This window comes from Pagrus major, chromosome 2 (assembly GCF_040436345.1).
Source record: "Pagrus major chromosome 2, Pma_NU_1.0".
NCBI lineage: Eukaryota > Metazoa > Chordata > Actinopteri > Spariformes > Sparidae > Pagrus > Pagrus major.
In genome coordinates this window covers 1,863,020-1,880,585 of record NC_133216.1, presented here as the reverse complement: position 1 = coordinate 1,880,585, position 17,566 = coordinate 1,863,020, and the positions used below count along the sequence as shown (strand labels likewise).

The 17,566-nt window shown below is 42.9% G+C and overlaps 1 protein-coding gene across 1 annotated transcript; it reads left to right on the top strand.

Moving 5' to 3' along the window:
- Positions 1 to 174: 174 nt before the first annotated feature.
- LOC141010676 (transmembrane protein 87A) lies at positions 175 to 15,971 on the top strand. The gene is made up of 21 exons (XM_073483740.1): positions 175 to 389; positions 2,496 to 2,568; positions 2,725 to 2,822; positions 2,964 to 3,083; positions 3,222 to 3,272; positions 3,717 to 3,782; positions 3,937 to 3,996; positions 4,320 to 4,461; positions 5,036 to 5,097; positions 5,213 to 5,396; positions 5,481 to 5,580; positions 5,684 to 5,777; positions 5,877 to 5,954; positions 7,615 to 7,723; positions 7,812 to 7,870; positions 8,330 to 8,433; positions 8,530 to 8,603; positions 9,174 to 9,235; positions 10,463 to 10,515; positions 10,635 to 10,665; positions 15,032 to 15,971. Exons 1-21 carry the CDS (start codon positions 252 to 254, stop codon positions 15,071 to 15,073), a joined length of 1,800 nt encoding a protein of 599 aa, XP_073339841.1. The 5' UTR covers positions 175 to 251; the 3' UTR covers positions 15,074 to 15,971.
- The last annotated feature ends 1,595 nt before the right edge of the window (positions 15,972 to 17,566 follow it).

Below are 17,566 nucleotides of genomic sequence, written 5' to 3'. Positions count from 1 at the left end.
GATACAGCTGATCTCTCGTGGTCATAGTTAGGAAATACAACTCCACATTCTTCAGTGTGAATAATAACAAATATGTGGGTTTTTTTTAAAATGAAAAAGGAACATATTCACAATTAATTGTTAAACTTCCGACGCTCCCTGAAGGCATCATCGCTGCCCCGTAACGTCACCCGGAAGCAGGAAGTGTCCCGCTTGTTGTGAGTTGTCGCGGATGCGTTGCAGTTGCTGGTTTCTTCTTCCTCCTGGCTCTAATGGCGAGCACCGCGGGTCCGGGTCGGACCGGGCCGGGACTCTGGTCCTCGGCGCTGCTCCTGCTGGTGCTGATGGGGCTGAGTGGGCCGGTCGGTGCCGTGTCTGAACCGGGAAAATGGATCCTGAACGTGGACAATGTGAGTTTCCTGATTGTGGCAGCGAGCTGACAGGTTGGATGTCGTGTTTCTGGGTCAGCTCATAGTTTCACTTGTTAAACGGGTCGGACTGGAAGCTGAAGGAGGTCTCGTGCGGGTTTGCTGAGGTTTAAGCGCTGAACTCACTGCGGGTCCGACCCACTGCGGCGGGTCGCTCACTGAGCTGCGTCAGAAACATGTAAACAACGTTAGCTAGCTAATCACACGAGCGACAAACAGCTCAGCAAAACCAGCGGACCGGAAAATAAATGAGGTCCCGCAGGACCGAGTCCAGCGTGGAGCTGTTCGTCACACGGAACCACCGATGCTGCTAAAACTAACCTGGGAACACCTGTTCTGCTCTGTTCTGCTCTGTTCTGTAGCTAAACACTAGTGTTTGATCCAGAAGTAGCACAGTTGTCTCTATGTTTCATGTTTATATTCATCACAAATTAATTCTGAATGTTTGTCACCATCCTCATGAAAGGATCCGTCCATTAAAGGTGCAATATGTAAGAAGTGGCCACCAGAACCAGCAGGGGGCAGCACATCACCACATAGTTACTGCTAACTAGCTGATGTTAGCTAGTTAGCACAGTTAGCTTAAAACACTGGGGAAGTGTTGGCGAGCCAAAGCTCCACTGCTAGCTGGTTAGCATGCTAACTTCACTAAATATCCCTGTGATATAAAACATGAACATCACAAAATCAAACTGTTATTTCTTCATATTTCTGTGGATAATTTATTTTTTATTGTTTTCAACTAAAATTCTTACATATTGAACCTTTAATCAATAACTTGATTGACAGAATATTAATCAGCAGTTACTTTGATCATTATCTTCTCTGCTCGGTCACAACAGTGAAAATCTAATTAAACTAAAGGATTTAAAATGCTTCATCGAGCTCTGCAGGACTTTTATCAGTTATTACAAAAATAATCTTTTGGACTGAAGTCTGAATTATAAGAGACACCGACAGAAGTTGTATGTGGTGGTTGTGATGTGGGCGAGTCTGAATTATCAGCAGGAAATCATTTCTTTTTTTTAATATCTCACTTTTAATGTCATCCTCCACATACTGAGACTCTTGTGGGACTTTGCACTGATGTTTCTTGTCGCCTATCCGCCCAAACACAGAGAGATATTCATACATGTGATGAGATATAATTGTCTGTGATGTTCTAGTTTTTTGTCAGCAGGTAGTTTACAGTCGTGGAGGGTGAAAGTGAAAAGATGTCTGTGACGTTCTCGCCTGCTGGAGAAACTCTGATTGATCTTTGCAACACGCCCACACAGAGAGAGAGAGAGAGAGAGAGAGCGGCGGCCTCAGAGCGACGTCGCCTCTTTTTATTTCATCTGGAGACGACGTGCAGATTTATTTCCCCGTCCACCAAATTAGAAATGAGAAAATATAACTAAATATTTATCTTCTTGTAATTAACTTTAATTTCAGGCGGCTGGACCTTCATCAGGACCTGAAACAGATTATTTCTGGTCTGATAACAAATGAATCAGTAAACCAGCAGACAGGAGTCCGTCTGCTGAAACAGTCGGCTCGTCTTTCCTCTCAGAAACAGTCTGTGAGTCGCAGCTGAAGAGGAAGCTCGGCTCTGTTTGTTCTCCGACTCGCTCCTCGTGTGTCAACAATACATCAATAAACTCCATTAAGTCACACAAAGCAGAGATTTCACCGAGGAGGCGCCGCTCGTCATTAACAAACACGTGACGCTTGTTTTCCATCCGCCTGTTCTCAAGTGTTGACCGAACTGGACCGGACATTTTAAACATCTCGTCATCGTAACATTCGTAGAAGATTAATTACTTTATTAGTGTTCAGCTTCCTGCACAGAACCATGAAGCTCCTTCATTAATACTGATGTAGCTCAGAATACGGACAAAAGAGCCGAGGAAATAAAATAAATCTGTGAAAATGAAGCATGAAGGTTAAAACAAACAGATGTTCTTCTTCTGTCATGTAATAATCAGTAAACCAGCAGGTTCAGGACACAAACAGCTCCGTCTCTCAGGCGTCATGAAGCATTTCGAGCATCTAAAAGTTGTTGTTGTTTTCAGTTTGATCAGCTGTTTTTGTTCCTGTTTGTTTCAGGAGATTCTGAAGAAGCAGAACTTTTTCTACTTCGCCAAAACTTTGTTCAACAGCAGCTCCATCCACCTCAAAGGTCAGTGAGCGACGCCCTCCTGCTGCCACGTCACACCTGACAGTCCTGCTGCAGGGGCGTTAATCTGATCTGCGTGTGTGTGTGTGTGTGTGTGTGTGTGTGTGTGTGTGTGTGTGTGTGTGTGTGTGTGTGTGTGTGTGTGTGTGTGTCTCTCAGGGGTTTCAGACACCTGTAACGCCTCGTCACCTGTGCAGCTCAACGTGTCCTGGTATCTGAGGAACTCGCACTGCTACGATGAAGTCTTCGGCCTCGACGTGAGACGAACTCTTTTTCCTCTCGCCTCAGTTCTGTAACCGTTCAGATCCTCGACCCAAACGCTCTCTGGGTCGGTCGGTATCTTCCGGTTCTGGATTCTCTTCCTCACGTTGTTTTATTATCTGTCTGTTCGTCTTCAGGCGTCGAGGGCCGCCAGTTACTTCAAGTCGACGGAGGTCAGACCAGGAGGGGGGAGTGGATACTATGTCTTCCATCAGTATCCTGCCATCGTCTGCACGCCACAGATGAAGCCGGACACGGTGACTCACACACACACACACACACACACACACACACACAGTGTATACATTAACACACAGTGCAAACACATGAGTAACACAGTGAGTGTATGTTGCTGACTGTATGTTTAAAGTGGGTGCGTTTGTTTTACGACACAGTTCGGACTGGACGTCTTGAAGACACGACTGACAGAACTGCCGCAGCTGCAGGTGAGAAACAACTTTCTGTTGTCCAGCCCGGACTGACCAATCACAGCTCATGTTGCTCCCCACGTAGCACCGACAAGTCGCCGTGTTATTGAAGAAACACTCGTGACTGCTGCAGCTCCACCTGAATGTTCTCACAGGTGAACTCTAATAAATCCAGCAGGTGTTAGACCTCCAGACCACAGGTATTATTTCAGGCCCTCAGGCCCGTTCTGTGATCTCAACAAGGCTCCGGCCTTTTGTTCTCTCACATTCTGGTTCGTCGGGTTCGACCAGATTTTGCAGCTCGGATGAAAACGGTTCTTCAGTGAACTTAGCACCGTGTTTATTATTTTAATGAAGACGGAGTTCGTTTACAGTTAAAAACATTCTTCAAGATGTTTAACATGAACTTTGTTTATTATCTCGACGTTAAAAATGTCTTAAAATCAACCGTTTGTTTTTCAGCCGACTACAGTGAAGACGTCAGACCACGGGAGGAGGAGGAGAGAGGTGGAGCCTCCCAAACCAAAGGTGTGAACATCTTCGACCCACTCACACAGCAGAACATGAAGCAGAACATGAAGCAGAACATGAAGCAGTAGCTGAAGTCGTTGGATCAGTAACGTGGAGTCAGATGTTACGTTATTAGATATCTGAACATGATTTTCTTGCTCTTGTGTTTCAGGCTGCTGCGCCACCGAAGGAAGGAGCTTCAGCAGAAACAAGAGACGCTGCAGCTAAAGAGGTCAGTCGGGTCGGGTCGGGTCGGGTCGGTCCGTCTGTTTGGATTAGTTAAACGTGCTTATTACAGCAGGCTGAGAGATGAGAGGCGCTCGTGACCGGGAGGTTTGAATCCCAGGATACATAGACAGGTCTGGGATTATAGATACACGCCGAGCCAGCAATTTCATGTCAGGGGACGTTTTCACTTCTCTGCTCGTATCTGCCTCCGTTCAACCTGAAGCAGCAGAACTTCACTCCATTTCCTCCTCGTCAGCAACGTTTCAAAACCAGAATAAACCCTAAATGTGACTAAAGATGTCCGAACTCTTCTCCTTGTTCTCTCAGAAGGCGGCTCATCCGTACTTCGACGCCGTGGCGGAGAGCTGGGAGGACGGACCGTACATGTTCATCCTGAACATCAGAGAAATCAAAGACAAGAGCCGAGCGAACGACCCGGCGAACCCTCCTCAGCCCTGGAGTCTACAGCGTCAGTCACACTCACACATTACCCACCACACAGACACACACACACACACACACACACACACACACACACACACACACTCACACACTGAACATTTACTGTTTTTAAAATAATTATTATCCAACTTTTACGACAAGATACAGCCGCTCAGTGCACAGTAAGGCTTTAATAAACTCAGTCGCTACGTTTTAATGTGTTAGACTGATGAGTTCATGAAGAGTGTGAGAGTGAGATGATTAAAACAATTAAATAACAGTTTAAAGTTTAAACAACACAGAACAAAAGATACAGCAGTATCTTTGTATAAAAATATGTTTCCAGAAGTGACATTTCAGACCCTTAAAATATGTGTTGGGTCACAGCAAGGCGGTTTTAAAAGGTGACATGCAGAACCTGGAGCAAACACACAAACAAAATGGACTTCTGGAACTGGTAAAAAGGTGTCTGGATCAGCCCGGTCCTGATCCTGAGAATCAGCTCTGGACCTCCTGAAGATGAACTCATAATAACGTGGCCTGATCAGAGGTGAAGTCCGTCGTGTTGCAGTCGACCTGACGGCGTCTGTTTGTGTTTCCAGTGCAGATCAGCATGAAGGGTCCTCACGACTTCATATCAGCCTCTGAATGGCCTCTGATGGTGGTAAGAACACACACACACACACACACACACTTTATATTTCTGTTAACGTCAACAAATGTAAAGAAAAGAACAAACAACAACATGTTGATCGGTCTGACTTCCTGTCTGTCTCCAGTTCTACATGGTGATGTGCATCGTGTACGTGCTGCTGGCGGTGCTGTGGTTGGTTCTGTCCGCCTGTTACTGGAGGGACCTGCTCAGGATCCAGTTCTGGATCGGAGGCGTCATCTTCCTGGGCATGTTGGAGAAGGCTGTTTACTACGCCGAGTTCCAGAGCATCAGATACGACGGCCTGTCAGGTAGCTGAAGACACACAGGTGATTCTGCTGCTGTGGCTGAGGTGAAGGTCAGGTGGTGATACGTTGTCGTGTGTCCTCCTGCAGTCCAGGGGGCGGTGGTGTTCGCTGAGGTGCTCTCAGCCGTGAAGAGGACTCTGGCCCGGGTGCTGGTGATCATCGCCAGTCTGGGATACGGCATCGTCAAGTAAGTCCTCCTCTTCTTCTCGTGGCGCCGCTTGTAGTTTGACACAAACTGTGTCGGTGTCAGTAACTTAGTCGACATGATGTCGTGTCCGTCCGTCCGTCAGGCCCAGGCTCGGTGCGCTGCTCCACAGAGTCGTTGGCGTCGGTCTGCTTTACTTGATCTTCTCCATCGTCGAGGGGATCCTACGAGTCAACGCTGTGAGTCACACACACACACACAAACACACACAGTGTATCTTTGAGTGTGCGTCTGCTTGTGTGTGTGTGTGTGTGTGTCTAACGTGTCTCTCTCTCCAGGATCGAGGCGACAACACCAGCAGTAGACTTTTGTGTGACATAGTTCTGGCCTTCACTGACTCCTGTGTTGTCTGGTGGATATCCTTTAACATGTACACACACACACACACACACACACACACACACACACAGTTAGTGCTGAGCTAAGCCAAATAGGGTCTGTCTGTCTGTCTGTCTGTCTGGTTCTGGTTGTGTTGTGTCTGTCTGTGTTTGTTGGTTCTGAGGGTTTCACCACATCAGACTAACCCACCCTGTTTGACAGACGGGTAAACCCCGCCCACCTGGTGCACCCGGCTGTATAAAACAAACTTGTCAGTGTTACCTGCAGCTGCTGATTGACCTGAGTGGTTACGCTGTGTCAGCATTTCTGTTCTCCTCTCCTTCTCTTACTCCCTCTGGTTGCTCCCCACACACTCTTCTTCTTCTTCTTCTTCCTCCTCCTCTTCGTCCTCTCTATCGTTTCCTTCACCCTCTTCCCTCCCACGTCCTCCTCCTGTGTATCTTTCACCCTTTCTTCTTCTGTTATCCTTTTCTTTGTCTCCAGGCTGAAGATGATGTAGTTCTCCTGGCTGCTATTCCTCTGGCTGTGCTCGACTCTACCCTCTGCTGGTGGATATCCGCTACTGCACCTCCCCCCCTTTTTAGTGCTGCAGAAAATGTGTTTTCTCTCTCACTTTTTCTCTTTTTCTGCTTTGTTCGTCCGTACGTGTAGTCAGCGTCCAACAGAAACCCCGTGCACTCAGTGTATGTGATTATCTGTGAACAGTGTAATTAGGGATGCATGTTTTTTTCCAGCTGATACAGATAACCTGAGGGTTAGACAGGCACGACGTAATGAGCAAAGAGCTATACCAATAACTTTTACAATAACGTGAGGAAAAAAGGTTGAGAATCACATCGTTGGTACAGAAAAAGTCACTGAACACATTCAAAAAGTAAAAAATACTCTTCTTTTTTTAACAGCTTTGTGCCGTCAGAACTATCGAACGCAGATATCGTATAATTTCATATAAAGCAGAAACACTTGAAGTACCAAAGAATCGATTCTTGTGCGGCAAAAACGTGGTTGTCTTCTCCTTCTTCTTCTTCATCTTCTTCTCCTTCTTCTCCTCCTTCTCCTCCCCCTTCTTCTTCTTCTGCTTCTCCTCCTTCTCCTCCTCCTCCTCCTTCTTCTTCTTCCTACTCATCGTGTGTAAAGGTAGATAGCAACCTGACTTTAAAGGTGTCTGCTGCCACCTACTGTTTGAGAGTGAAGATGCTGCTCTTGTTAAATCAATGAAAAACACTTCAGACGTCACCAGAGCTCCTGTGTGAGTTCACAGTTTGAGTCTCGCATGAAGAACACAACTGGGCTCTTGTGGAAACTCGGGTTGGATCCATAATAACGCGGCTCGGAGGGAACGAAAGGGGAAAAAGCATTACGACGTACAAAACCTAAAAACCTAAAATATTTCTCGCCGTGGTCCTTAGAGGACTCTGTAATCCTCTGAGGATCATCAGGACATCCCTAATTTAACATTCAGACTGATGGAGCTCGTTCACCTCAAAGCATCAACAGCCAGACTGAGAACATTTGAAATGATCCGTCTTGGATCCGTCACACCTGTTGTGCAAACACAAACTTGTGTGGGACAGTAAATATGTGATCTTGTACATAAATCAGTCAGGATCAGATACATTGATCTTAAGCTGGACAGACTGTTTGCTTTCGTTGATGTTTCCTTGACCGTGCCGTCACATCTTCGTGAGTCTGGCTCAGACGATGAAGCTGCTGAGGCTGAGGAGGAACGTGGTGAAGCTCTCTCTCTACAGACACTTCACCAACACGCTCATCTTCGCCGTCATAGGTACGAAAAAAAAAGTCCTGCTTGTGTTTAACGTTTTGCTTGAAGCGCATTTCAAGTCATTGAAGCTTCGTACATGTTTGTGTTTCAGCGTCGGTCATCTTCATCATTTGGACCACCAAGACCTTCAAGATGTCCAAATGTCAGTCGGTGAGTGCTGCAGGTTTTGGATGATTTAGTTTAAACTGTGAGCAGAACTCATCTCACGTCATGTCTCAACTCCTCCTGCATTCAATAGTTTTATTTCTTTTTGTTTTATTGATTCGTGTCTCGTGTCACACTCCATATCTCAGGAACACTTTGAGGAAATTTCTTCAAACTTGCCACAAACGTCCACTTGGACTCGAGGATGAACTGAAGTGTTATATTTATGATCTGCTCATAATACTCTATCACCTTTGGTCAGGGTGTTTCAATGACTCCCGTCTACTTCTACATTTTTAACCGAGTGTTCTGGTTCATTCTCTAAATCCTGTCAGGAGGATTTTCAGTCCGGCGGAGGAGAAGACAGAACGTTTTTTCATCTTCTGTCTTTTTTTTTCTTCCAGTAAATGAAGACGTTTGAGTGCTTTTGAAGTGTTTTCATTAAAAATGTCTCTTTCTCTGCAGGACTGGAGGGAGCTGTGGATAGATGACGCGTTCTGGCGCTTCTTGTTCTCCATCATCCTATTGGTCATCATGTTCCTATGGCGACCGTCAGCCAATAACCAGAGGTAAGGGGAGGGGGGGATGTCAGGGCTGTTTGTCTTTGACAGTTTGTCTCTTTGTAACTGTGACATAAATGCAGTTTATCTCTCTGTGTTTGTCAGATACGCCTTCAGTCCTCTGTTGGATGAAGAAAGTGAGGAGGAGGAGAAGGAGCCGATGATGAACGAGGCTTTCGGTCAGAAACCTTCACTCCCTCCTTCCCTTCCTCTCTCTTCTCTTTCTACTTGTTGCCTTCTTCGTTCCCTTCCTGTCTTATCTCTCTATCGTCCTCAGTGCCTCCTATTTATCTATGTCTTTATTTAACTTCTCAGTGAGTTGGTTAGTTAGCTGGGTAGTAAGTTAGTTAGTTAGTTAGTTAGTTAGTTAGTTAGAGACACCCTCCTCACCATCACTGGCTTATTTCTAACAGCTGCCTCTCAGCCAGTTGTTAAAATATTGAGGGGATTATAAATTAAACATAAAAACTTTGCTTCCTTCATCTGTTAAAAATGCCACTTAGTGTAAGATGGATTCTTACCTGCAACATATAAATTATTTAGTTACTTCTGCATGTGTTTGTACTTTATTCTGATAAATTTAGACTAGAAGATGTTAAATCATGTTATAGCCAACAGGAGAATGGAGCATAACGTGCTGAAGCGATGTGCGTAGTCGGACCCGAATGATCAGCTTTCAGTGAAACATGCATCGAGTTGTGTTTGTGACGTCCTCACCTCCGTATGTTTTTCATCTCGTGTGTCTCCAGAGGGGATGAAGATGAGGGGCATGAAGAATGAGACCAACGGTTCAGCAAAAGCCAACAAAGTGGTGAGTGATGATGAAATGTTCTCACTTCAGCTGTCAGACAAATGAAAACCAAAACGTTTTTCACGTGTTCTTAACAAACTTACTCTGATGACATTTTATCTGTCAGCAGTCGTTCCACTAGAGTCCATTAATTCCCGATTATGGACACCTCGCATGGAAAAATGAAAAGGAAACAAAGAAAAAAAAACATTAAGACCATTAATTTAAAGTTTCATGCATTTTGAGGTTTTTCACAAACCATAACTCTGTTTCCCGTTATTGCTTTAATCATTAAGATACCATTAGGTTTCTATGTGATGGAAACGGTGTTCACTACTCTGTAAATGAGACAAACTTCAGATACGACGGGAAATAAAGTAGTCGCTCACTTCGTTGAACCCTTTGGCTCAGCTACTAGCCTGACAGCTAATGTTATGCTAATAAGATTCAGAAGATAGGAAAGTACAGAAAAACACATTTTAAAAAAATAATCAGATGAAATATTTGCACACAGACGACATGGACTCGATAGATTTCACCGTAGCTTTTAAATCTTTCAGTGGTACAATCTTCTGGAGTTTAAGATCAGTCTGAAGATTGTTCCAGAGTACGAAGCTCCAGATTTCCATATTTCGAGTTTAAAAGAGAAGATAAGTCGAGTCACTTTTACCCCCCAAGATACTGCAGTCTTAGTTTCACTAACCAGTCTTTCTAAAGAGAAAGAGAAAAGTATTAGTACCTGTCTAATAATTATATTATTAGCAAATGTATCAAACCTGTTCAAAAAGTATGACGATTAATTGAATTTGTATTATAGTTAATGATATTTCAATATAGTCAAACAAAAACAAAAACATTTATTAAAGCTCATGTTTTTCTACTTTTTTTAAAAAAAAGAGAGACAAAATAAATGCAGACAAGACATCTGAGTCATCGTGTCGTCTTTTCTGTCAAGTCAGGTTGCAAGTCATCAAAACAGTCAGTCAAGACGACTCGATTGGACTTGGACTTGGACTTGTCAGTGATTTTGGCTCAAAAACTTAAACTTAATTGTGACAACAGATCTCAACTGTGTTCACAGTTTTCTCTGTCAGCATCAACAGGTAGAGTTCAGATATCCAGCAGTCGGTTTTATCCACACTGAACGCAACAAAATGACCTTTCATGTCATTTAAATGATTCAATAATGTCTTTGTGGAAAGAATAAATATATAATATCACCTTCACTCAGCTGTGTTGATTTTCCAGGATGAAGATCTGAAATGGGTCGAAGAGAACATCCCGTCATCGATGGCAGACGTGTAAGTCATCATCGGCATGAAGTCGTCACGTTGACACTGATGATGTCACGTATCAGAGCTGATCATAAATTAATATTATTTAAAATCTGACGCTGAAAGTCTTTTTCTCCTCCTCACAGCGCCCTGCCCCCCCTGCTGGACTCTGACGAGGTGAGTCATCGGTTTCCTCACTTCATCACTGAACTATGATGTAATTGATTCAGACAGTAAGATGAGATTAAACTTCACAGATCCTCGTTCAGAATTTAGATTATTTCAGGGTCGAGTAGATTTACAGCACCCGAGGAAAAAGATTAATGTCAATTAGTTTTGAGCGCATCAGTCGTGCAGGACAACATGGCCTCAACTGTAGACGGATTCATACATTACATCACATATTATATCTAAAAATATCTCCTTAATTATCTATCCTGAAAATAAAAGCAGTTGAAGACAAGTAAAAGCAGTTCAGATGTGCAGAAGAACAAAGACAGAGACGCGTTTCTTATTCTTATGAGACCTTCTTCTCGTGTTTTGACTAAAATAATCTCCTCTAAACTAAAAGAAAACTAGCAGACTTAAATACTCGAGAGCAGAGTTCGTTCAGAGCTCTCGTACAGTTATTTTAACCGTTTTATTTTCAAGGTTTGCAAGATGCTTGAATTTGAATTTAATTTAATCATTAAAACCAATTTTCTAATATTTGAAATAAAACGGTCCTGTCATCATATTTGGTTATCGGCTCCTGACATCTCACCATGGTAGAGAGCTAAGTTTTGTACCTGCTCGTTAGCTACGAGAGAACAGGTGGATTTTATCGCTATAGCAACATGACAGGTGGTGATTTTAATTACAACAGTCAGTTAAAAAATGGCTTCGGAGAGCAGAAGGTGTAGTGCACAACCTGCAGAGAGGAGATCCACCTGTGAACGTAACAAGCTGCACGAACCCTCAACACATAGGAACTTGTGTTTAACCTAATTATTTAGCACTTTAAAAGTTAAAAAGATCATTTTTTATTATTTTTTTGTTCTACTAAGACAAACATTTAGAAAATCTCTTCACACAGGATTTCTATATGTCTGCAGGAGACACACACACACACAGACACACACTTGTTCATCATATTTGTAGTTGTGACTCTGATCAGCAGAGGGCAGCAGATAATCTGCTGAGAGCAGCTGTTGCCACGGTTACATCACACCGTTGTTTATCCTCTTCTCCGTTGTCATGGCGAGCAGAACAATGTGACAGTGACGTGTGTGAGGTGGTGTGTGTGTGTGTGTGTGTGTGTGTGTTACAGCCACTAATAACGATCATTAATAAACACAAAAATAAACAAAAACAGTAAAACGTTGATCGTTTATCTGATGTGAAGCATAAAGAGCTGTTTCATCAGACATTATGTGTTTATTATTCATCATAATCGTGTCATTTATCATATTATTGTTGTTTTTCTGGACCAGTTTTTGTGACGGTCATCAACATTTTCCAGATTATTTACTGTTTGATCTCCAGCCTGAACCTCTTAAAGTGACCCAGCAATCAACAAAGTGCCTCTTATGTAAAAATCAATTTCTTATGTAAGCTGCCGTATGCACACTGAGAGATATTAAAATCCATAGAAAATATTAAGTACTTGCACCCTGGCGTGTCCTTTATAGTCTCTCTTGTGAGGAAGGAAGGAAGGAAGGAAGGAAGGAATGGATAAATGTTTTGATTGGCTGAGATTAAAATGCTGCTTCCTTCAGGTGAACTCGTAGTAATTAAAGGCTGCAGCACGTTTAATTTGTCTGTCACATCGATGGTTTCATGTTTTAAACTGCAGGCTGTTTGGAGCGAATACTAACAATGTAATGAATCTGCCTTATTAGAGGAGGAAATTAAGGGGAATTAATAGCTTTAACTCCTCACTGTTCACGTCCTCACGGCGGATTATGTAACGGCCTCTTGTTATTTAGGAGGCAAATCGTGCAGAAATGTTAACCTGCCAATTATCCTGATTATGACAAATTATGTAATTCCTAATGATCAAGGAGGGTTTGTTAAATCCCCTCGCATGTACTTTATGTGTTGTATTGCAGGCTGAAAGTACATTTTCTTTGATTCATTGAACTTTAGATGCCCTCCACTCTCACACATGGCCTCTCTGCACCGGCTCTGTGCAGTCAGGGAATAGAAAAGACCAAAACAGACCATCTCTCAGTACTTTCTGTCTTTCTCTGCCCTTCTCTCAGTCACTCTGCACATCGGGTGGTTTTTGAAAAGCTCAGTTATTTCGACCAAAACAGCTGGACACTGTAGTTTCTACAGCCCAGTCTCCTTAACAGAACGTTTCTGCAAACCACAGATGCGTCCGAGGTTGACTTGGTGGCATGTCACGTTCACATTATGTGATTATTAGCTACCTTTCACATCAGGAGGTGCAGGTGATGGTGGAGGTGTTATTACAAGTCAAGAAGTTTGCCAAACGTGCGAAAGGGGTTGGAGTCATACCACTAGATATTTTTAAGGACACTTGGAGACATTTCCAGCCAAAACCTGCTATTATATCGGCCAAACGGTGATTTTTTTCCAACTCTAAAGCGAAGCAGAGCAGGAGCACAGCGTTGTGACAAGAAGAGAAATAGAAAATTCAAACTAAATAAACGTAAAGTAGCGACATAAAGAAATGTTCAGTGTGAACTTATCTGTGGTTTTTGCAGAAATATACTTGGCTAAAATTTATTCTGGCTCAGTTTTTTAGCAACTGTTGCTCAAACGGGAGGAAATAGTGCATCTGTGGGGGAGTATGGACTGAAAAACATGTTGCTTTGTACTTGGACTACGAGACAAGACCACCAATTTTTCACAGATATTTTTTGGCCAAGAGGAATAAAAAAAAACTAATTTAATTTTCTCTGTGAAATTCAAAGAACTGTGGTTACAATAAACATGATGGACCGGGACCAGGATCAGCTGATATAAAACATTCATGATTTAAAAAAGGAATTAGTGTCAAGTTAGTTTTTAAGGAGGTTAATATCCAAACACTTCCAGTTCCCACGTCTCAAAGTCAATGAGTTTTCTGATGCATGAAATGAGGTCTGTGGTGAACGCAAACTTTAAGAGATTTTTCTTGTGTTTTCTTCTGTGACATAAAATCTGACAGCGTTCACATTTTAAAAAGGCGGTTGGCTTTTTGTCGAAGCAACCACGACAAAGCCAACTTCCAGTTTGGCCTGAAAAAAACCTCCTCCCTGCGGCACTCAGTGCTTTTCCTCCGTATACCGTCCCCTCGTCCTGCACTTTTTTAGCCGGACTTTCATGTAATTAAATAACCAGAAATAACGCACATGAGGAAAGAAAAGAAAGCGCTCCTCGACATTTTAAAAATGGTCCAGCTTTCTTTTGTAGCTTTTCCTATTGACCAGGCTTCTTGTTAAAACTGGACAAATTGGCTTCTTCATGTCAGCTGTGATCTCTTCTGGCACTCGTCCGTTTGTGGTTTTCATCCGTCATGTCTGCAACAAAAGGAATCGTCTTAACAATGTGGGCCTCCTCACTGAGAGGAGGAGAAGAGGAGATGGAGGGGAGGAGATGAAGAAAGTCAGAAATACTGAGACGATGCATGAAACCGTCTGAGGACAGTGAACAGTCCTCCTCTCCTCACGAAATACATTTCAGTGAACAATTTCTGTAACATTAGAGAGTGAATCCAAACAGGCTGCAGCGTTGGTCCGGTTCAAAATCTGAGGGGCAGACGGGCCGTGACTATGAGGCCAGATCTCTACACAGCAATATATAGTGTAGCTTCCTCTTGCCATAGGGTTTTCAGTACACTGGTGCCAAATATTGATAATCTTATTGACGTGAAGGCGCTCTAAACAGATTCCCCTGGCAAAACAGATTACAGATAATTCACTGATAGTTGTATCCTCCCTCTAAACATTTTAACTCCTGAACTCTCAGGCAGTTTAGCCTGTATTTTTGCCCAGACTGACATTAAGGGGCCAGTTTACTCTGTCACAGAGATCACATCATCGACCAGCAGATCTGAGCTACGCGAACAAACCGATAGAGCGGCATAGCCAACTACAACTACATGGCTATGCTGACTGGAAAATTATATTGTATCATATATATTGTAAATAATGCAACTTGAGTCACAGCTAGCAACATGGTGGGTGAGAAAATATTGTGTTTAAAAGGTGGAAAATGAGAAATCCATTTGCAATTTCAAGTCTGGCCAAAGTCTACAGAACTGAGAATAAAGATCACAATTTAGATTATTTATCATGATTGTGTTTACAAAGATCATACCCCACTAATACCCATTTAATGCTGTGATTGGTCGGCTGTGTGGAGACGAGAAAGGAGCCGACGTTTAAACTTTTCTCTCTCGTTCTCTTTCTTCATTTTTGAGACTATTTCTGTAACTTTTCTTACAAATAACCAAAATCAAAATGATCAGTTAAGACAGAAATGTACCAAGTTTCTGATATTAGATGTCCGGGCTGAAAGTGACTCAGTATGATTGTGTGTTTTCTTGTTGCAGGAAACGATGACGACTAAGTTTGAGATGTCCAAGATGGAGTAAAGCCGAAGAGGAAGGAAGGCCGGACGAATGGAGGCGACGTGGAGGAGGTTGAGGACCCGTACGGATGAATAATACAGATTAATATCAGTTTAAAAAAGGTGGAGTAAAAGAGAAGGACGACTGATTTAAGTGCACATGTGAGGAGGGAAAGACGGACTGATGGATGAAAGAGGGAACGCAGAGAGGAGCGAGTGTTTGCTTTACAGGATGGTGGTGTCGGTTTGTGATTCAATCCCTGGATTTATGAGCTTCGTAAGCCTTGATTGTATATACACTGGGAGTAATATCGATCACAGCGGCACACAGAGCCTTTTTATTTTTATTGCCTGTTTGTATTTATATTTCTATATATTTACAGTATATTTTGACAAATTTGATGTTGATGAGGTTTCTCTGCTACAGAGCGGCTCGTTTTGCCTTTTCACCGTTTACATGTGAGGTGTGATTTCCAGCCTCGTCAGACAGTTTGTTTGTGTTTCCACTGTTTCAGCTCTTCCTGTCGCTGTTTTGTTTTTTTTCTACATCGGCTGATTAACCACGAACCTGCTGACTGAGCGGGTTTTTATTTGGTTCCTTTCAACCTGTAAAGACCAAAGTTGTGAATCTGAAAGATAAAATCATAGATGTGGATAAAAAATGTACTTTATTACTTTTTGGAGCTCTGAGGTTTGTTGTTGAAGGTAGTTTTTGGTTTTGGATCCGTCTCGTTTCCAGCTTTGAATCATTAAAACTGTTCACACGCAGATGATTTTACACAGACTGTGTGCGTTTTAATTTAACTTTATTGTTTTACTTTTTGTTTGTGTCTGTAAAGAAATCATTGCAAGAGAAACTACAGTTTTGCTTCATCTGATAATTAAAGTCAGCTATGATTTAGAACATCGTTGGTGAAATACTATCCTGGTTTTATTCTTTGTCTTTCACGTCGCTTTAGATTCAGACATCATTAGTTTTCACAGCCAGTTCAGCACAGAAACACAGATAAACACAGAAACACACAGATAAACACAGCAGCATGCAGATAAAGACAATACTCTCTCCATGACTCGTACATCCCAGCACACGGTGTTGTCAGTGAGGCAGTTTGCTCGATGCTGCAGAGGCAGAGAGGACAAAACTCTCCTCCATTTTAAGGTCCGACGTGAAGTGATGAATGAGGGGAAGGATCTGTGTCACTCGCTCTGCTGTTCATGTCTGAGAGTTTGAGTGTGGATGACGGATGATTTTAGAGATGGACAACATCGTGAAGAAGCGAGTGCGACAGGATGTGTTGATCCTGCAGCGGACGGCGCTCTGAGTTTATGGATAACATGGAGTCTCTGCTGGGATTGTTTATGGATGAAAATTATATGTCTATGGACACGGATGGAGCGTTTAACTTGCTAATCACCTGTTCTTTTGTTTTGTCCGAGCTGCAGCGATTAGTTTGATTAATGGATCAGTCGATCGACAGAGAATTAGCTGACAACCTGTTTTATTAATCAATTAATGGTTTCAGTCACATTTCAATCAAACATCAGCTCGTTCCGGCTTCTTCATTGTGAAGATTTGCTGCTTTTCTTTGTCATTTATGACAGTAAATGAAGAGTCTTTGGGTTTTTGGACTCGTGGTCGGACAAAAGAAGCCTTTTGAAGACGTCAGTTTGGGCTCTTTGGAAATAGTTTTTAGACTGAAGGATTAATCGTGACACTAATCATTAGTCTGCAGCCGTATTGCCTGTGCACAGCTGAAGGTAGTTATCAGTGCACCATTGTGTGACGCGATAAGTTCTGCTTGCTGGAACAGAGTTATTATTGCAGTGTCAGAGTATTTGAAGTGTGTGGTGATGGGTGACGGGCCGGTACAATCATTTACATCCTCTCTGATGATGACGCGTGTGGTCTCCTCACAGTTTTAACAGTAAACACACACACTATCCCTGTCGTGCATATCGCAGGTATCACTGTAGTGTAATAAGACAAGCTGAAGACCCTGACACACCGAGCCACTGGACACCATGACACTGTTATTGATCGTCTGCTGCTGATTGAGACTGATAAGCAGTGGATGAACCCTTGTGACTCTCGACATCCTCTGACTTTTCCTCGAGCACAATCATTGGCATTTGTGGTTTTGAGTGAAATGGGTCAGCAACTATTGGATGGATTGTCATGGAAATTGGTAAATACATTCCTGTCTCCATCTTACCGTAAACTAAACATGGCTCCAGACTAACGTTGTCCCATCGTCCCACAGACGATAGAAAATCTGTTTGGGATTAACAGAGATCTTTCCTGGGACGCCCATTGAATTAAATTTTAGTATGGATTCACAGAACTGAACCGAACGCTGACTACAATCGAAGCCCCAATCCGGGTCGGGTACTGACAGCTATCACTGGCTCGCTACTGCTTTAAAAATCCTAAAGGATATCGATGCAGACGCAACTATTTTCCCCTGATAACTGTAGATTGTGAACAACAAATCCTTGTTGAAATCAGCAGGAGGAGAGC

Coding starts and splice junctions, on each gene's coding strand:
- LOC141010676 (XM_073483740.1), top strand. CDS start 252: ATGGCGAGCACCGCGGGTCCGGGTCGGACCGGGCCGGGACTCTGGTCC. Junction 3,997..4,319: donor GAGACGCTGCAGCTAAAGAG/GTCAGTCGGGTC, acceptor TTGTTCTCTCAG/AAGGCGGCTCATCCGTACTT. Junction 10,516..10,634: donor CCGTCATCGATGGCAGACGT/GTAAGTCATCAT, acceptor TCCTCCTCACAG/CGCCCTGCCCCCCCTGCTGG.